The sequence below is a fragment of the Danio aesculapii genome, chromosome 9, assembly GCF_903798145.1.
Source record: "Danio aesculapii chromosome 9, fDanAes4.1, whole genome shotgun sequence".
Lineage (NCBI taxonomy): Eukaryota > Metazoa > Chordata > Actinopteri > Cypriniformes > Danionidae > Danio > Danio aesculapii.
The window spans coordinates 42,925,064-42,946,040 of NC_079443.1; the positions used below are offsets into that span (position 1 = coordinate 42,925,064).

A 20,977-nucleotide genomic window follows, 5' to 3' on the forward strand; every position below is an offset into this window, starting at 1 on the left:
AATATGCCATGAATCTGAATTTGCTACCTTTTATGTTTAGATTGAAAAATATAGAATCATCAGCTGTGTCACAGACATATTCTCCAGAGTCCTCAATACCACTGTGCAGAATTTTTAGCCGTCTATATGGACCTTCTGTCTTTAGCTTGATGTTTTCACTCTCCTGTAGTTTCTGTCCATCCTTGAACCATGTCACCTTTCCGTTTGGCCGTGAAAGTTCACAGCTGAGAACAATTTCTTCAGGAACATGGCGATCAAGGTGGACATCTTCCTTGGGATATACAATCATAACTGGAGGTTCTGTAAAGCAAAAGAAATTAAGTCATTACATAAGCCTTGTAAATTTAATTTTATCAGATTTAGGCGAGTTGTTGTGTCTATACTCACCTCTTACGTTAACTTTAAATACTAAAGCGCTATCTCCAGCACGACAGGTATATGTCCCAGAATCTGAGAGCTGAGCTGAGAGGATAATTAGCCTTCGAATGTCGTTTTCCACCTCAATGAGGACGTGGTTACTAGACTTAAGCTCTACTCCATCCTTATACCATTGTGCAGTAGCATCTGACCTAGACACTTGACAGCGAAGGAGTATATTGTCTTGTTCCACAATATTTCTGTGCAGATCATCTTCTGGTATGTTGGCAAATGTCACAGGAGGTGCTGCAATGAGAAGGAAATAATCTTTTTTTTTTTGTTACGCTGCTTTCACTCTTCCACACAACAATGACACATTAAGCATGCAGTTCAAGCTCTGATGAAGATTGCTTGGGCAGCTTTGTAGAACTCTCTCCACTCTAAAAGCCAAATGAAATAAAAGAACATGAGAATACAGTTAATGAAAGCGTAATGAGAATGAAGTGCTGTTAAGCACAGATTATATTGGTTACAAGGCATGCTTGCCCAGCGTAAATGGTGTCTTCAACAAGAAAGAGAACCAAGATGCTGGTTAAATAGCATTTAAGGATGGCAGTAATTGGTGAAAAATTGCACTCAAACTTGTAAAGCTTCAAAAATGTTCCTGCATTAGGGAAATGGTTAAGGAGCCCATATAAGCAGCAGAATGGATCTGTCGAAAGGTAGAGAAGAATGCTTTCACCCAATGGAAACTGAACTCTACAAAGTGATGTATTTGTTAGTTATATAACATAATACGTTGGATAAAGTTTATATGTCACCTTTAACTTCCACAAAAAATTCGCTGATATCATCAGCAGAATTACAACTGTAAAACCCAGAGTGGGATACATTTGCCGATTGGATAACCAGTGTCCTCATCGTGTGCTGTGATTGGATGTAAACCCCAGATTGAGGTAGAAGCCGTAATCCATCCTTGTACCATTGGACCAGGGCTGTTGGATAAGATATCTCACATTGGAGAATGATTGGCCCGCCTGCTTCAATGCACTTGTTCTTCTCAATTTCAGGAACAGCTGAGAACATCACTGGTGGAGCTAAGAGGATTTTTGTTCAGTCAAAATTAATAGAATTAAAAAAGTCTTTCTAATATGTCCAAATAGACGATGAGAAATAATGAAATGAAATTATTAAAAGTATTAAAACTTATGACTATTGAATGCGACACTACTGATTCTGTGTGTATATTACAAAATAATCTTTCTTGTTATTTACTACTGTCGTTCTGAAGTATACACTTCTGAACATTAATGAGTATGCCTAAATTAGGTGACATAATCTATACAATATAGTGATATTGTATAGGAATAAGTAATTTGAAAGAAAACCGTTTTTTAACTGTTATTGTGTCAGCAGAAATGGTTAAGAAATTAATATAGTGTTTAAAAGAATGGGGCTTTGATTATTTGGTTATGGATGTTTACTTTGTTAAAATATGATAAGGGCAAACAGCATTTAGTGGATGAAGCGTTATTTGACACATTGTTAGTGGTTTTGAGAAAAAGTATGTAGACTCAAAATCACCTGCAACATCCACCTTGAATGCTATGAGATCATCCACAGCCTCACAGCTGTACATGCCTGAGTGTTTGAGCTCAGCTGAATGGATGATCAATTTCCTCATAGTGCCCTCTGATTGGATGTCAAGTCCACTGTGTTGTTGGAGTTCGACTCCATCTTTGAGCCAGGTAACTTGGGCAGTAGGGTCTGAGATTTCACATTGAAGTATAATTGGACAGCCTGCTTCAATAAACTTGTTCCTTGCAATTTCTGGGAGTGCTGAGAACCTAACAGGGTGAGCTATGAAAATTTGGAAAGTGTTAAAAAACGTTTGAAATTTGCCATTAATTTGTGCACAAAAAAAACAACTGAAAAGAAAAAAACACAAATAATATTAATCTACAAATGTATTAGTGGGAGGATTTGCTCAGGTACCAAGAGGGGAGAGAAGAAGGGTTTCAATGAGTGGTAATAATTGTTATAGGAAAGTAACCTCTTAAATGGAGCTATTAGAAATGAAAGAAATATATAAGGGCCATGAAACAGTACACTGCAGATTAAAAATTGGAATATCTGATAATTATGTTAGTGTTGTGAAAATCACCTTGATCATCCACCTTGAATGATACGGTATCACCTTGAACATGACAGGTGTAGTTCCCAGTATCAGACAGTTTTGCTGATTCAACAGTTATTTTCCGTTTATTTTCATCTTTTTGGAAATTGAGCTCAGGGTTTGGGGCCAGCTCTCTACCATCTTTGCACCAGAGCACCTCAGAGGTTGCATCTGATAGCTCACATTTCAGAACAATTGGTGAGTCTACTTCGGTGGACTTGTTCTTCTCCACTTCTGAAATTGGAATGAACTTCAGTGATGGAGCTACAGAGTTGTGAATGGCATAGAGAATGAACTGTATGATTTATTGGACAATGACTGGCTATTATGTGCATGTTTGACAGAAAGTTAACATGTCAAGCAGCTTTTGAGGCGTAAAGGATAAAATATTTGTGTTCTACCGTTGAATAACCATATGGTTAGCAAAGAGATTTAACATGAATTAAACACATCTCATGTGGTGTCTTCATGAAAAAAAAATCTAATCACCTTTGATTTCCACATGGAATGTGATGGCATCATCATTCATCTGGCATCTGTATGTTCCGTTGTGACATAATTCAGCAGCTTGCACAGAGAGTGTTCTTATCCCTTCCTCAGACCCAATGACCATACCATCTTGAGAAAGCACCTCATTTCCATCTTTGTACCACCAGACTTGCGCATCAGGGTCTGAGACTTCACATTGCAGTTTAAAGGGTCGTCCTGACTCAATGCATTTATTCCGTTGAGCCTCATCGATATTGGAGAACATCACTGGTGGAGCTACACACAATTTTGTACAAACACATTTACTTCTGTCTATTTATGAAACATGCATATTGTCCATTTTTAGTTCTTTTTAAAACTTTATGCTCAAGAATGGGACAAAATATTGACAAACATTCAGTAATTTACCAAAGAGTCCATTTGGACATTAAATGATTTAAGAGTGTACTGGAAGTTAACTGTAATGGTCAATATAACCATAAAACAAAGCAAAAAAATAAACATACTCAGACATGAGAATATAAGATGAAATATTAGTAGCGCAAGAGTAATGGACAACATCAAAAAAATCACAGATATTTAACAGACAAAACATGAACAACGAACATCAAAGACAAACATACGTAAAATTAATTTAGTTGCCAGGTTTGTTAGTGATGTGATTTCCTGTCTTTTAAAAAAGTTCTATTATTATTTGTAGTTGTGGTAAATGTCCAACAAGATAATTGAAGTAAACAATTAATGTAAAATGGTTCCATAAACATTCTTAAACAAACATTCTTAAGACTGATAATGCCAGTTGTCCAGTTACTGTTTTAAAAGTAATTTTGAACTTACAATAAGAAAGGGAAATGTCAATGAAAAAACCTTATCTTAAATAGGAATGTATCTACTGTAATGTTTCTCAGTGTTGACAACCTATTAGTCTGGCATTTATCTAAACAACAGATACAACAGAGTTAGTGACAATTGCATGATTGAAGTGGTTAGTTTGGTAATCGGATGGATTGAGCTGGCGTAGATGACTGATGAATCACCTGGTAGGTCCACTGCAAACTGGACTTGGACATCATCTGTCTCACAAGCGCATTCTTCAGAGTGAGATGGCTCATCTGTTTTGACAAAAGAGCTCGGATAGTCTCCTCAGATTGGGTGATTGTGTCACATTGTGGGAGCTCCTCAACTTCCTTGTACCAGCGCACCTCTGCCATTGTGCTTGATACATCAGGTTGTGGGAATATGGCAATGTCTGTTTCATCATTTGACTCACTCCATTCAGTCTCACGAATAGTTGAAGTTTGCAAGGATGTAGCTAAGGGGTTTAATTTAATATGTTTTATTGTGAGTAGATAAGTTAACCTAAACACATAAACAAGTTTTATAATTAACATGTAACATGCATGCCAAGAAAGTTTTTTTTGTTTGCTTGTGTTTGCTTCATAGCAGAAAAATGAGAGTTTATACTGCAATAAAGTTATGGGTATAAGTTATCTCATCAATATATTTTTTATTAGATTTTTATTTTATATAATAATCTCATTTAATGTATAATTTTGTTTATTTTTAAAAGATTTTTTAAATAATGCTTGAATGATTAAAATTGATTATGTAGCAGTGTGGAGTTTACTAGTTTAAAATCACCTTTGACATCCACCTTAATTATTATGTCATCGTCCTTGGCCTTGGAGCATTCTACCCTTGATTGACTCAAGTCTGTCACTGGAATGTTCAGCCTTTGTAAATCTTCCTCCAGTTCAACCACATGTCCATTTTCAGAGCAGAAATGTATTCCGTCCTTATACCAGTGGACTTGAGAATCACCTTCAATGGGTCTGACAACTTCAGTTTCATGTGGTTGTGTAAATAATTCTGCTTTATGACCCATTTCTTCAGTTTTGAGGGGACAAAGCATGTTTTATAGTCAGTTATCTATCAAGAGTGTAAGTGTGAATACATTTGGATTAACTTGGCCACAGAACATTTAAGCAAAAGCCAGACATGGTTAGTTGCTTTTGTTCATTAATGCTGTTAAATATATAGTCTTAAATCACCTTTCACTTCTTGTTGACATGCAAGAAATACGTCCTTGGTAACAGTCTGATATGTTCCTTCCGAACACATCTCTGATGAATGGATTATCTCTTTCTTTGTTGTAGGTTTATTGAAAGTTGTGGTTTTCTCCACCATTTGGCCTGTTAAAGGTTTTTCTTGGGTAGTGTAGTCTGAGTTCTCAGTTAGGAGTACACTGGAACGGTCTGCATCAATAGGCAAGCTCTCATCCTTTCCACAAATTGATGTAAAATTTGTCCTTGAAGCTAGGGATATTTCAGGTTATACGAAAAGAGACATGTATTACAATTATGACATTACATTGTATATGCTGTTTTCTAGGCTAAATAGACTACTAACATGTTTATAGCATTACTTTAAAAAAAAAAAAACTTGCCATTCTGCTAGAAGTTAGATTCAAGATGATAAAACAGCATTTTTTAGTGAGATGATCTTTGTTAGATTTAATATTTTGTGATGGAATTTTACTGTTGAATACTTAAGAAAATGCAGTTAAACTGTAGAACAGGGCTGTTTTTGTTTCTACGTCTTTGTAAGGTGAAGTTTTTCAGATTCAGTAAATGGTTCCAAATAGAGAAGAATGACATTAAATGGTTGTTAGGTGATAAATGTCAATGGTTTATATTTTGCTCTCATCATTGCTTGCAGAATGATGGAGCTAACTATTTAAATCACCTTCAACATCCACCTTAAAAGCTATGTCATCTTGATCCATGCCACTCTCTTCTGTTGTGATAGGATTTGAGCCGCTGCCTTCGGAAATTGAAGTATTTGTCTGGTTCTGCAGCTGTGGTTGTTTCTGAAGATTTGGTTGTAGGTGTAACTGTTGTTGCAGTTGTGGATGTAGCTGTGGTTGTACCATTGGTTGTATTTGTGCTTGTTGCATTGGTTGTAGTTGTGGTTGTGGCATTTGTTGTAGTTGTAAAACTTGTTGTATCTGTGGTTGCAGCATTGTTTGCAGCTCTGATTGTGGCACAGATTGTAGCTGTGGTTGTAGCATTGGTTGTAGCATTGGTTGTATCTGTGGTTGCAGCACTGGTTGTAGCTGTGGTTGGGTCATTGGTTGTATCTCTGGTTGTTCCAGTGATTGTGGCTGTTGTTGTAGCTTTGGTAATGGCAGTGGTTCCTCTTCAGTCAATCTGAAAGTTGTAGGAATTGACACTGGAGTCTCCCACTGGATCCTGTCTCTGGATCTTTCTGCTGTTATTTTGTTGTTCTCTTTTTCAGATATTATCTCAGCCTCAGTTCCTGGTGTTCTCAGAAACTCTTCTATAGTTGAGTGGTTTACAGAAAGAGAAGTTGATGTACTTTTGTGTCTTCATAGTCAGAAAAGCTTTTCAAGATGTATTTTTGTCGACTTGTTATTTAAGAGTATTTCAAGATTGTAAAGTATAAGAGATGACCATGTCACATATTGGTCTAAAAACAAGTCAAACAGTGGTTAAAACACACATTAAAAACAAAACATGATTACGCAAGAAGTCAGATCATCAACTCCAGTTACTTTATCATTCATTCTATATTTCAGAGCTCTACATTTCAAACACCTCAATTGTGATGATGATTCTGAATGACACATGAACAAGATGACTCAAGCAAATGTAGACGATGAACTGTATAAGTTGAAATTAAATGTGCTTCAATGAAGAATGAAGACATGTGAGTCTACAAAATGAGTTAGTTTGGAAGAAAGACTTGCAGACCAACTGATGTTGGATAAAGACATAATAGCATGGGTTAGTTTTGGGAGCTGTTTTGGGTAGGTAACCAAGATGCAGGGGACCAACATCTCCAGGAAGAGCCACTGGATAGTTAAACCGCCCTTGTTAGTGGCATAGAGGCACTGGGTTAAATGCTTGAGTTGAGGTAGCATTATATCACCTTTTGTATCCAAAGTGCACTGGACAGAGTCATCATAGGTCTCACCACTGAACACCTCATAGTGAGACAGCTCTGCTGTTAGAAAAGCCACAAAGAAAACAATAACTGACTTGCTTCAGCCATGACAGTGCTCCTAATACAGAATGGCGTACAAATAAGTGGCAAACCACCTTGGTCCATTTCAAACTGGATGGGATCCTCTGGTGTCTTTGGGCATTTTACTTCAACAAGAGATGTTTCAGGTGAGTGGATGATTAAAGCTCCTCTTGATGCATCTAAGTGAACTTCATGTTCAGATTCAGGTTCAAAATCAGAATTAGATTCAAATTCTAATTCAGGTTTGGGTTTTGATTGAGGAAGTATGACCTTCTCTTCTTTTGTCTGGCTGACATATGGAGCAGGGTCTGAGATCACATAAGGTAGTGCAACGGATTCCATTTCTTCAACCAATTTGGTCTTCTGAACTTCAGGATCAGCCAAAATGGTCGATGACACTACAGGTGACCATTGACAGAGGAATGCTTTATTCAGTGTAAATGACTAATTTTCTATACTTATAAAGACAGAACTAATTATGGCAGATGAAGACAATGACATGTACCCAGTAACATTGTCAGAATACATTCAGAATAAAAGAAGAATAAAAAGCTACATAGAGCACACAGCTGTTAGTCATCACACAAAAAACATTAAGTAGATTAGAAGCAAATATTTAAAAATCACCTTGATCTTGTACATTAAACTGGAAGACATCACTCGTTCTCACATAGTCGTACCATCCAGATTTAGAGGGCTGTGCTGTCTTGACAGCTAACGTCCTCCTGGTACACTCCGATTTGATATGAGGCTGACTTTTTGAGACGAGCTCTACACCATCCTTGTAACAACACACCTTGGCATTTGGCTCTGAGATCTCACCATACAAATCAGTGGAGTTGTCTGTTTCAATCAGCTGATTCTTCAAAGTATGTGGTAATGATGAGAACATCACCGGTGGGTCTAAAGATGATCCGTTGCATTATTAAAGAATATACAGAATAAATAGACTTTATTGAAAAGTTATCTAGACTGCCTAACATGTGATTTCTCAGACCATCTGCCAAGAAGCAAGTTAAATAAAATAATGCAAAACATGTAATATTTGTATCAAATCTCTGCCCATAAGTTGGATGCAATGGTGAGAGGCACGTCCATAACAGCAATGCTAAAAGACGCAGACAACATAAAAAGCTTGATTGTTAGTTTGCATCTAGTTTTGCAAAGGTGTTACTGGATGTACAGATTTCTCAAAAAGTCACAAATCACCTTTGATATCCACAGTGAACTGGACAGAGTCATCTGATGTTTCACAGCGGTACAATCCAGAATGTCTGGGCTCAGCTGGATTGACTACCAGAGTCCTTGCTTCTCCTTCTGACTGAACATCCAAACCAGTCTCCGGCTGAAGCTGTGTATCATTGTGGAACCAGCTGACGTGGACCATCGGGTCTGATACCTTACAGCAGAGTTCAAAGTGGCCACCAGCTTCGGTGCATATATTCTTCCCAGATTCCGGTACAGCTGAGAACCTCACCGGTGCAGCTATAGATGATGGTTTGTGTCAGAATCAAGAATGACAAGAAATTATCCAGGATAAAGGACCTATTGCTTTAAGATAACATTTAACAAATAAAAACAAATAAAAATAATACAAGATCATGACTGAAAAGATAACCTAAATTTGTAAAACAAAAGCATTTTAAAAGCAGAACAAAATGGAGACAGGTACTGTACATCAAAAGTAAAAAAAATCCTTGAAACAATGCTAAAGAATTTGACAAAAAGGGCAACACTGAAAGCTGTGATTGTTAGTAGCATAATCGCAAGACAATACAGTTAATTTGTAAGTCAGGAAAAAAAAAGATTGCAAAGTCACCTCTTATCTCCACATGAAACTCGATGACATCATCCTTTGTTGTGCAGCTGTACACACCGGCGTGAGATGGGTGTGCTGACTGAATACTGAGAGTTCTCATGCAGTCATCTGAATTGATGTCTACTCCAGATTCTACAAGAAGCTGATCCCCATCTTTATACCACTGGACTTGTGCAGCAGAGTCTGAAATCTCACACTGCAGAATAATGGGGCAGCCTGCTTCAATGCACTTTCTCCGCTTAACCTCAGGGGCAGCTGAGAACCTCACAGGTGGGGCTATGGATATTTTAGAGTGTTTTAGTCCTCACCTTTTCAATTTAATTCTAAAAATATTTTAAAACATCGGTGCTCTCTTAATCTACTGGCTTGTCAGTGTTAGTTGTCTAGCAAAATTAAAATTTATTTCACTAGTAAAAATATAAATCACCTTTAACATCCACACTGAAGTGAACAGCATCACCCCTTGTCTTGCAGCTGTACACTCCTGAGTGGTAAAATTCAGCTGACTGGACAACAAGTTCCCTCTTTGTGCCCACAGATTTGAAGTCTAGTCCACTTTGTGGTAGAAGTTTCACACCATCTTTATACCAGGAGACCTTGGCAACCGGGTCTGAGAGCTCACATTGCAGTGCTATCGTTGAACCTACTTCTATTGACTTGTTCCTCTTGCCCTCCGGAATAACTGAAAACCTCACTGGTGGGGCTATATGTGATTTGATTGAACATTATTTGGTAAACTTTGGAGATGTGCAAGTGCAAGATTGCATTGTCAGGCTTATTCCTATAATTTTGACTAATAATATGCAATTAAAGTTATCAATAAATACCTTAATTCTAGTGATTTACAAACTTTGAAGAAATAAAAAATAAGAACAAAAACGACTTACCCTCAACCTCCACATTAAACCTGATGACGTCATCGATAGCATCACAGCTATAAACTCCGGAGTGGGAGAATTCAGCTGACTGGATGACAATCCTTCTCATCGTTCCTTCTGATTGGATATGCAGACCTTCCATTGATTGAAGTTCAACACCATTCTTGTACCAACGAACTGGAGCCTCAGGGTCTGACAACTCACAGTAGAGCACTATAGGGTTGCCAACCTCTACAAATTTGTTTCGATCCATTTCAGAAAGTGGAGTGAACTTTACAAGTGGAGCTGTAGGACATATGAGAATAACAATTAGTAATATGATATGCTTATGAATGATTCTTAGTGCAAGAAAATCAAAGTTAAGTTTTCACCTTGTATATACAGAGCAGCAGAATCGCGAATTCCATAAGCAATGAAAGTGATCTCTGCTCCATTATCTGTGTCTCGTACCCCCCGGATGCGTAGGGACTGGTGCGTACGTGAACGCCTTATGGAGAAACGTTCATCGTCTTGAAGCTGATTTCCATTTAGGAACCAAGTGCCTATAACCGAGGCAGAGAGCTCAATGGTAAAGCAGGCATCCTGGCCCTCTGGCACTAAAGCATCTTGTAAAGGTGCCTGGATTCTTGCAACTGGAACTAAAACCATAGGATATTAAAATTGTTAGTGTTTCCTTGACGTACTGTATTGAATGGTCAACTTCATTACTAAACATACCAAGGTGAACTGCTCGAGGGAACTCTACATTTCCACTTCTTCCATATTTGTTGACACTGCATATCCGAAATCTGTAATCTGCCTCGCATGGAACACTGTCACCAAGAATCTCCACAGAGGTTGCAGAGTCTGTGGTCAAACATTGCAGCCACTCTTGTGAACCAACCTCTTGTCTTTCAATAATATATCCTGAAGGTGGATTCTTTCGAGAGTCTTGTGCTGGAAACCAGGAAAGAAGAGCTGCATTTGCTCTTTCTGTGTTTATTTGTACCCCTATGGGACAGCTTGGTGGACAGTGCCTTGCCGCTGAAATTACCACAAACGTAGAGAAGGTTAATTGAAATTAGCTATACATTCTGAAATGGAAGTGTTTGAAATTAATAGTTGTAAACACATTTTTTTTACCTTTAACCCGTAGCTGAGATGATGTTTTTGATCTACCAACGTAGAACATGACCAAACCGGAGTCCTGTGGTGTGGTATTTACAAAGACCAAAATGTGGGTCCTTCCAAAAGATTTGAGAATGGTCTGGTGTGTCTCTCTTAGCTCTGTTCCATCTTTGTACCAATGAATGTCCATTTCTTCCTCCTCTACCTCCACGCAGAATGCTGCATTTTCACCCTCCAAGACATCAACTTTTCGTGGCAGCTTTCGTACAATTGTTCCTTCAAGAGACCAAGTTTGCAATTCAAGTCAGTTAAATTATACAGAAGCAAATGCGATTTAGATGACATTGTTTTCCCTGACAGGTGATGGCAGATGCTGAAGTTTTTTTTTTTTACCTTTGACTGCTACCTCAGCAATACTTCTGCCTCCATCAGCCATCTCGCAGAGATAAATCCCATCATCATCAACTCCAATATCACGAATTGTGAGTCGACGCTTTGTCCCCCACTCTTCCATCCCATATTTGGCTCCAGGCTGCAGTCGTCTGTCTTCTAAGTACCATGTGATTGGAACAGAGTCCTCAGGAACTTCACACTCAAGAACAGCCAAGTCTCTTTCCCATACTTGCAAGTCATTTAATGGTTGCTTAAATCGAACAGGTGGCTCTGTTGTTACAAAAAAATTAAAAGAAAAAAGTCAGGAATGAATAGAGCTGCATTACCCTTAAAATAATATGTTTACAAAATATTAAATACCTACCCAGTTGTCAATGGCCACCATATGTTGTGTTTTAGATGCTGATATGCTGGTGATCCCACCATGTAACAACCTTAACCAGCATCACCAGAGGGATCATACTTATCAAATGTACATTTTGCTAATGGTCTACATGACTATGTTTGTTAACCTTTAACATAGATATTTACATTAGAAGTCGCCTACGCTGTTGGTGTCTATTGGAAGGAATGTGTCAATAGAGCCGCCATTTTAGTACAGGGTAGTGCTCCTTTGAAATGAATGTGAGACCAAGGTGCAGTGGAGGACTGGCCATCCAGTGCCAGATATACACATATATACATATCCTCAATCAGGAGTTTTCCCGGTGGTCAGTATGCAAATATTTTTCTAAATTAAGTAAATTATAATTTTACATAACTTTTCTATATCGATGAATAAGTGACTGCACAGGCATTGCCAACAAAGAGCATGTGTTTGTGTGTATGTAAATGTATTATCTCCCTCTCTGTTAAATTAGATCTAATCCATATCCTGAAACACACCTCCTCTCCTGCTTTCACTGCTCATTCTAACGGAGGAAGCAATTCGTTTGTGAATGAATCTCCATTATGAACGACTCATTCACTTAGACAACAATATTATAAGTTTCTGGCACCGCAATATCTTGTTGTCATATTTCATTTACATTGTTTGCTTATTTTATGTAACATAACTAGCATAAGCCTAGTATTTAGTGCGAGTTGGTGCTTTTTATGGTCCGGGCAGTAAAAGACTGTAATATCATCAATATTTGTTTAACAACAGTTTGTAACATACAAAAACATAAAAAATGAAATCTTACCTATGAAATGTTCTGCGTTTGTGCTTGGTTTTCTTTGTTTGCTCGTTATAACATCTGTATGCTGCTCTAAAGTTCAGCATCTTTACATTGGCTTTAGTCTTGACTGGTGCGGTTGAATGACATTTGTCCATTTGTCCTGCACTGTACAAATGTGGCGGCGCTATTGACGCATGCTCAGGGTCTGTATGCAATATTTAGTGCTTATATCTATGAAACTTTAAGACCAGCGCTAACATATGCTAGTCTCAATCAGCATATTCATGCATAGAATTTATACCAGTCTAGTGGATATTGCTTTTCTGTGACTTGACTCAATGAATATTTTTTGTAAAATTACTTAGGTAAATTTGTTTTCCTAAAAAGCAGTTTGTGTTATCCATACTGAAGATGTATATATTTTTGTTCTAATCAAAATAAATAATTAATATTTGTCTCATTTAAAAGTATAAAGATCTTGAAATACTGTAAATATATCAGAGAAATACAGATAATTTTGTGTTTATATAGACAAAACTTTGTTTATTCAATATAAAATACCATTATGTGTATTCTGCCTTGTTCAAACTTGCTTCAGTAGCCATACCTTCAGTTTAGCCTTGGTGACTTGAAACCCTTTTAAGATGTTTGGTGTTGCCTGGCTCTGATACGATATAGTCATGCAAAGCTATCAGTTTTGACTGTTTGATGGTCCATGTGAGAAATTTGAGCTTGTCTCCAGAGATTTCTATCACATGTGTGGGCATCAGACCTGGGCCTAAGCGACTTTGCAGATATACTGTAGGATTGGATGGAATCTATTTCATGTTAATGAGTTTGGCCTGGTCAGATAATTTTCAAGCTCCCTTGATGCATTTCCTACAACTGAATCATCATAAAAGTTACCGCTTATTAGGGGACCAAATGCTTGACACATCTGACGGCAACAGGCTGCTTAATTGTGCAGACTATACAAAGTGTATGCCCGTCTTGTGTTTGTATTGTACTGCAAGTATCACATTCTAATTCAGATAACTTTACCTTTGACGATGAGGTGTACAGCACTCAGGGTTTGTCCTGCAGTGTTTGAAGCAGAACAGACATAAACTCCATTGTCCTGTTGTTTGCAGTAGAGAACTTTAAGTGTGAAGTAACCTTCTCTGTCTTCATACAATAGGTACCGTCGTCCAGACAAGATAAGTTTCCCATCTTTCCTCCATAATATTTCTGGTTTTGGCTTCCCTGTTACATAGCACCGAAACTTTGCATGTTTCCCCTCTGTCACTGCAAACATTTTCACTTTGGCTGAGTTTGGTAATGGGTCATTTTTCAGCTTTGTCGCAACTTGTCTACCACTTCTTTGTTTTCCCTGATGTGCTTTCCAGTGGCCGTTAGTGTATCCATTACGGTTGCCTTCATCTTCATGTCCTGGTCCAGCATCCACTAACAGCACAGCCCCTGCCAGACTCTCTCCAAATTCATTCCTAGCCTTACACGTATACACCCCTCCATCTGGTGCTCTTGTCTTGAAAATTTTCAGCTGGAACCACCCTCCATCCTGATAGCTGATGGTGAAATGTGTGCTCTCGAAGATCTCATTCAACTTCTTGCCATCCTTCTCCCACATTACTTCTGGTCTAGGGTTTCCCCACAGCTTACAGGAGAACATGGCATCTTCTCCTCGTCCAACCCTAGTTGAGAGGGGCTTGATGAGGAAGCGTGGCTTGTTTTCCTCCCGAACTTCCATCTCCTGTGCTTCACCTTCTACTTTTAAAGTGGCTGCTGCATAAGTCTCTCCAATGCAGTTCTTTGCCTTGCAGATGTATTGCCCACTGTCCTCCATTGTCACTGAAGTTATTATAAGATTGTAGACATTTCCATCCTCAAACACCCGGTATCTGCCCTCTGGATGAATCTTCTCATTGTTTCTTTCCCATATAACGGCAGGTCTGGGATCTCCGCCGATCTGACATTTCAGAACCGCATCTGTGCCACTCTGTACAACCACAGGCCGAGGGTATGCCAGGAACCGTGGTGCTCCACCAAACACATCCATCCCTGCTCACTTGCCAACCTCCACTCAGATTGACAGGCTACAGGCATTCAGTCTATTTATTGCTCTGGAGAATTTGGTTGTCCAGCAGTTTATGAAGTAAGTCTCTGAATCATAACAAAGAAAATACATTTAATTTAAGCTTTGATAACCTCCAGAAGTTCCATACATTTAAAAATATTTTAGTCTTAAAATAAAGGTATACAAGCTGCCACTTTTGCACGTTCTTTTCAAAAGGTAAACATTTGGTACATAGTAGTACAATTAGTGTACATATTAGTACCTGAAAAAAAATGCAACATCCAAAGACAGCTTTTTTTAACCTGTATTTCTGAGAGGGTATTTAAATACGAAGGTTGTGAGAGATAACGAGGAACTAATGTAACAAATAGAATGCATAGTGATTTAAATTTGATTCACATTAAAAAATGTACATCCATTTTCCAAAAGGAAATTTTAATCTTTAAATTATTTTAACCGGGCATGGATAGTTTTGAAACACTTGATAACTATAATGCTAATAAATTAGTTCTAAAACTTGTTATAAATTTGAAAGGATAGCAGAGAATATCACAATTTTTACAATGTTGAACAATATTGTCTTAATTACTTTCCGAAAAAAAAAAAATCAGATGATGGGAAAAAAAAAAACATTGACAGCAAATCGAAACTCCTACTTTAAAAGTGCAAGCATTTAAAGCAGCAGACAAGAGCACTGTGGAATGCCTTTAGAATAAACAGCAGTATAGTACATCACATGCACGCTTATAGATATCTTCATAGTTCTTGTTCTTCGTGTGAACAGACCATTGGAGATGTACAGCTGAGGGGTTATTAGGGATGGTAAATTTCAGCTATTTCTATCAGTTTGCTAATTGCTCCCTTACTCTCACAAGGTACTGTTGCCTAAATCAGGGGTAACCAATCTCGGTCCTGGCAGGCCAGTGTCCCTGCAGGGTTTAGCTCCAACTTGCCTCAACACACCTGCCTGGGTGTTTCAAGTATACCTAGTAAGACCTTCATTAGCTTGATCAGGTGTGTTTGATTAGAGTTAGTGCTAAAATCTGCTGGACACCAACCCTCCAGGAACAAGCCTTAAATCATGCCGAAGCGTAGTTGTCCCCCTCCTCTCTCCCTCGATGACCTGCACTCACACTGTATCTTTACCTACCAAACCTGAGCACGCTTAAGTCATCGGTGATGCGACTGTTCAGTTTAAAAGGAAGAGCAGCGCTCTCGCTCAGCACAATGGACATTGCTTATTGTTATATCGTTATTGTATTATTTTTAGTCATTTGGGATGCAGTGACACGCAGTCAAATGTTTTGCCGAACAGATCCACAACTTTTGACATTAATAAATTATCAGAAAAGTCTTCATGCTCCAGGCATTAGGAGATTTGCTGAAGGTGCAGCTGACGTGCAGCGAGGGGTTTGCATCTTCAATAAACTATGTCTTCAGTTTCGGGCTCAGGCTCGATTTGCACTCACACTACAAGCGTATCATGCCACATCCCAACCGAACCAAGCTCTGGCACACCTCGTCCATTCGGGCCAGGGCCGGCCAAGTGAACCGCGTCTGGGCCCAATTTGGAGCACTCACACTTGTCAAAGGAACTGGGAAACGTACCTGGGCACGGTTCGGATAGCATAGTGTGAGTGCACCCTTAAATAGCTGCAGTGAAAGCTTGGTATCTAACAAATTATTTAGTCCAGAGCAAATCATAACCAGTCATTAGTTGTCCATAAGCCACCTGACATGACCTATAATAGCAGAATCTCATCAGAAAAAACAAGAAAAAAAAAAATATATATATATATATTTTATGTTCTGTAATTTTACAAAATGACATTAGAAGTGTAATTAAAACCTTTTAATTAACTGCTGAATAAAACTAGTTGTTGACATTAGGTTTTAGTATGTTTACTAGTAGGGTTTGTTTATTTGGTCTCTCTCCATTGGGAAATGATTCTTTTTCCCAAAAGTACAAAATGCTCAGAACCTTCTCAGATATTATGCTTTATGAGAAAATAGCTCAAGCCACCCATATAAAGGTGAATAGTCTTTTAGCCTTATTGCAACAGGGACCACAACACATAACTAACACAGCTGGTGCTGTATTTCAATGGGAAAGTGCTTTATATAGTATGCCCTAAATAAAGACCTGTGAGAGGGCATGTGTCAGGTATCACAAAGCGCACCACACAACACGCGTGCACATACAACACAGGTCTCACAAACTCGCGTAGGACACACCCCATGGGGACCTCAGTCAAAATATTCTATGCCTCCCTTTCACGCCTTGCACTAGCAAATGCACTGACAAATTTAGCTGTTAAATGTCATTGTCAAAATAATTTGTTTTCCATTCAATTCAAGAAGTTCTTGCTCTGTACTATTAAGCAATGTATTCCACTGAAAACATCCTTTGTTGCACATGAGGTAATCCAGAGCGTATTGGTTTACTATGTCCTCATATGATTTTTTTATTTGTGGCTTCTCAAATTCAATCATGCTGCAAGTTTGGCCTGTGCAATCCACAGGAGATGTTTATATGCTAGGGCTTGTTTATCTGTTTTAGGATACCACAACTCATGAATCGCTAATTCTGGGAATCTATGACGCACAACTAACCCAAGGAAAATGATCCGAGGATCCAAGTATCCTTTTTAAAACCTTGAACATCTAGTTATTCATCATTCTTTATGTTGAAGTTTGTGCCATGCTATAAACAAGACAATAAAACAACACACAAAACAACCTTGCAAGAATCTGCCAACAATTGAAAAGTCTTAAACACTCCAATTCCCTAATTGTGTTTAAACATAGACTGAAAACTCACTGAAGATCTCATCAGAAACACTAGGAATGTGAATAATTGTATTCTACCACCAACTGGGATTAATGTATAACATCAGCAATGCAGTTTCCCTCAGGACTTTAAAAGGGGATTAACCTCTTGTTTGTGCTCCTAATTTAATAAGACTGACCTTTGACCTCAGGGAAACTGCTCTTTGTAACATAAACATGTCCTACCTCTGTTTGGTCCTCAGAGACAACTGTCAATATACATTCCGTTGTGACCAGCTTCTTCTGCTTCGCCGCCCTTCACTTCCAGCAGTAGTTTTTTTTTCACAGAATAATCCTTTTCCACTTTCGTAGATTTGTTGTGGCATGTCCTCCTCATTAACATCTAGTCCATGTCACCTGTCCATTTTGCCAAAGCTTCTACATGCCCCTTTTAAGATGTTTTTAATTTTATCAGACCGCTTTCCTTTGAATGCTCCAGCGGTCCCACAAACTCTGTGGTGTTTAGTCCTGAGACACCCCTAGTGTCATTGTTCGTAGAAGACCGTTAAATGCTTTTGCAGCTGCTGCTGTCCCCTAAAAATACTGGCAGCCTCGATGACAGCAGTGAAGATAAGTCAGGCTCTCCATTCACTTGCTCGCAGTGGCTAAAGATAGGTTAGATGGCTCGTCCTGAGCAGATTGCTTGACTTACTTGAGACCTTGCAATAAAACCTAAGGAGAAGGGCAGCAGCCTTCTGGCCTTCTGAAAACTTTCAGCATACGCTTGAATGTTCACAACCTTTTGTTTGTGGCAGCGGCACCATCATAGTCCTCCGAAGCCATTCAGAGACTGCAGAGGATTCCTGGTAATGGTCATAATTTTATGGGATCTGTCATCAGCCTTAGTGGTGTAGCCCTCCAAATTATTAAGCATGCAGATCACACATACTCTGCCCTGTTTATAAGCTAAGGCAACAACATTTCTCTGATAACATGGTGACACTTTATTTTGATGCTCCCATTTTGATGACCAACAGTTACTATGCAACTACTTTATTGCGTGTTAACCTACGAATTTAGCAGAACTGCTTGGTTAATGTCTGATTACACTCATTCTACATCTATATTCACTCCATTTATATTCACTATAAGAAATTCTAACTGTCTACCAGTGTTACTCTAATAAGAGAGTTAGTTGACTGTTTTGGGAACCGTTAAAATAGTCAACAGAATGTCTAAATGGGAGCAGCAAAACAAAGTGTAACCTATAGTGTAACACAGAACATTTCATCAACAGCATAGATGTGACAGCCAATGGTGTTATTTCAAAATGCATTTCATTGTGAGAGAAGGTACAGCAAAGTGTCCTTAAATAAACTGGGCAACTGTGAAATGCCTCTGTGGAACTATCTAAAAACGAAACGTTCAAAGAACAGATCCAGGGGGGAGTTCGTCCACGTGTGAGACGGCTTATGAATGTGTGAGGGTGAACACAGAGAGCAGTGACCCCTCAGCTGTTTAGAGGCTCACATCTCACAGGCTCAATGCTGCCTCCTCTGATTTCAGCCATTGGAAGTAATGTGATCTTTCCCTGAACCCTGAAACCAGCATCCTGGCAATGAAACGGTTTGTACAAGCCACTTTGTGAAAACCTGCAGGGATTAGCGGTCCTCTTTTTGAAACTTCTAAAATCCCCCAGCTGCTAAAGAAGATATTAGCAAGTGTGTTGTTTCTTTATGTGTTGAAACCTGTTGCAATAAGGACTTTGGAAAAGGAATAATTGTAAAAACAACACAAAGGGTCTGTTAATAGCTAGTGTTTGGTGATAAAGACCCAGCAAAACTGCAAAACAACCCAGTTTGGCTCCCATCTTCATGGATTTTGTGTTGAAACAGGAAGTTTGAATTTAGATAAATATTTGAATTACCATTAACCCCATGGAGGTGTATGTGGAGTGACTCATACTGACGGATGTTCTCATACTTTCCTTTGTTTCCGCCTTTTATTACAGTAACATGCATTCAGAAATGTCTCTTGTGACAACTTGTGTTCAGATTTCGGTGAGACACTTCGCTGAATGCTGGAGTGTTCAGTTAAACACACAAGTACTATAGAATAAACAAATGTTTTTATATTATTAGGCAGGAAACCAAGAAAATGGCTGCTAGCAAGGACAGCAACATCCTTAACATGAGCACCGGGAAAGCAGTGAGTGCGCACAATGTTACCTTTAGTGGAAGCAGTGTGGATGTGGTGAATGATGGAATCGCTGATGACTGCAACGTTGTGACCTGTCTTGTGGAGGGGGTGGGGGGCGAAGCGGTTCTCCATGGCGATCTTGAACACTGGAGGTGACGTTCTGCCCCGGAACCTGGTATGCACCCAGGGGCCATGGTAGCCTGGTGCCAGAGTAAACGACCCCTGGGCAAATCGCATCCTATGTGCGCTGGGCCTGGACAGAGAAACACATGGGGTTGAGGGGGACGGAGTGTTGAGATTGTATCATACACCTACCTCAGAGGAGCGAGCTACAGCCCGGGGGACATCGAGTAAGGTCCGTTGTTTGAAGGTCCGAAGCTGTGCTCGTTGCATCTCGAGGTCACGGATCTGTGCTTCCACTTTTTCCAGCTCCAGCTCGTATGCCTCCACCTGCACTCAAGGATAGACAAACAAGCGACATTGTACAGGGTGAAGGCCGAATACAGTAAGTGAGAGAGTAAGTGAAAGAAGCCAGTAGCTTTAGCTGACAAGCAGTGCTAGCAGGCTAAACCTAGAAGCTAATGCTCGAGAGACAAAAAACAATGCTCGTTTCGAGTAGATTTATTTGTATAAATGTATTATGGGTTTGTTCACCCTCTGTAGGAAAGACAAATACTAATGAATCGGGACGTATTTTATGATAAAATTGGAAATTGCAAAGCTACATGATGAAGCTCAAAAACACATGCAATGAGGCAACCGTAACTGCAACAATGACCTCACTCGAGTATCCAAAGTAGGCAAAGTAATAAGTAGTCTTTCGAATGCAATAACCTAATTGTTTGACCAACACGATCAAATGCCTTTTCAAATGAGTCAGAAAATGGCTGAAAGTAGTTTTCAGCAACTTGTCCACACAGGTGTCGTGGCACCCTACAGTCAATAGTATGGCTATATTTAATTCTGAAAGGCCCAAAAAAAAACCTTCAAAAGTTTAAAAATCCCTTCTTGAATTTATATATTTCATTATATAGTTTTTTTCAGCCTGTATGTTTAGTTAACAAATAATAAAAAACATAAAAAAGTTCAACTCTTTTAATGGATAATAAAATAGTATAAGGTCCCAAAAAATTGCACTTTAGCATAATTTTACACCATCTACAGCTCAAAATGCAGGGGAAAAATGTTAGTAAGCCCTCTCCTGTAGCCCTTGAATTCATTCATTGCAAAGGACCAGTTTTGAGATCTCTGTTTTGGAACAATTTTTCAAAAGGCCACGATTGTTCTCAGGATACCATAATGTACCCAAAAGTGTACCCAAAGTTCACTTTCTGAGGCATATTTATACCATTTGGAATGCAGCAAAGTTTTATTGGATCAGTGTGAAATTTGAATGTAAATAAAGCATTAATGATTTTGATGATGGCAAGTGTAAGTGCATTTCTGGAGAGCTTTTACCAACTCTCTCCCTCCCTCTGCTGGCAGGATAACTGATACAGCTGTCATTAT

At 38.8% G+C, this 20,977-nt stretch overlaps 1 protein-coding gene across 20 annotated transcripts in view; it reads right to left on the reverse strand.

Annotated features, from left to right (window-relative positions):
* obsl1b (obscurin like cytoskeletal adaptor 1b) overlaps window positions 1-19,872 on the reverse strand; it is a 40,905-nt gene extending 21,033 nt beyond the window's left edge. Inside the window, exons 1-21 of one of the 20 annotated variants that reach the window (XM_056465771.1) lie at window positions 19,498-19,872; window positions 13,468-14,586; window positions 11,267-11,536; window positions 10,889-11,149; window positions 10,484-10,789; window positions 10,138-10,404; window positions 9,776-10,051; window positions 9,316-9,591; window positions 8,889-9,164; window positions 8,279-8,554; window positions 7,697-7,972; window positions 7,144-7,467; window positions 6,974-7,048; window positions 5,768-6,361; window positions 5,074-5,337; window positions 3,023-3,298; window positions 2,522-2,797; window positions 1,942-2,217; window positions 1,179-1,454; window positions 388-663; window positions 28-300 (exon numbers count right to left, since the gene is read on the reverse strand). In XM_056465771.1, coding sequence (XP_056321746.1) covers window positions 28-300; window positions 388-663; window positions 1,179-1,454; window positions 1,942-2,217; window positions 2,522-2,797; window positions 3,023-3,298; window positions 5,074-5,337; window positions 5,768-6,361; window positions 6,974-7,048; window positions 7,144-7,467; window positions 7,697-7,972; window positions 8,279-8,554; window positions 8,889-9,164; window positions 9,316-9,591; window positions 9,776-10,051; window positions 10,138-10,404; window positions 10,484-10,789; window positions 10,889-11,149; window positions 11,267-11,536; window positions 13,468-14,482 — 6,409 coding nt within the window. In that variant the 5' untranslated portion in view covers window positions 14,483-14,586; window positions 19,498-19,872. Of the gene's footprint in view, window positions 1-27; window positions 301-387; window positions 664-1,178; window positions 1,455-1,941; window positions 2,218-2,521; window positions 2,798-3,022; window positions 3,299-5,073; window positions 5,338-5,767; window positions 6,362-6,973; window positions 7,049-7,143; window positions 7,468-7,696; window positions 7,973-8,278; window positions 8,555-8,888; window positions 9,165-9,315; window positions 9,592-9,775; window positions 10,052-10,137; window positions 10,405-10,483; window positions 10,790-10,888; window positions 11,150-11,266; window positions 11,537-13,467; window positions 14,587-17,515; window positions 17,965-19,497 lie in introns of those variants that run through there. The other 19 variants (XM_056465772.1, XM_056465775.1, XM_056465773.1 and 16 more) reach the window with 19 other exon arrangements.
* Window positions 19,873-20,977: the final 1,105 nt, after the last annotated feature.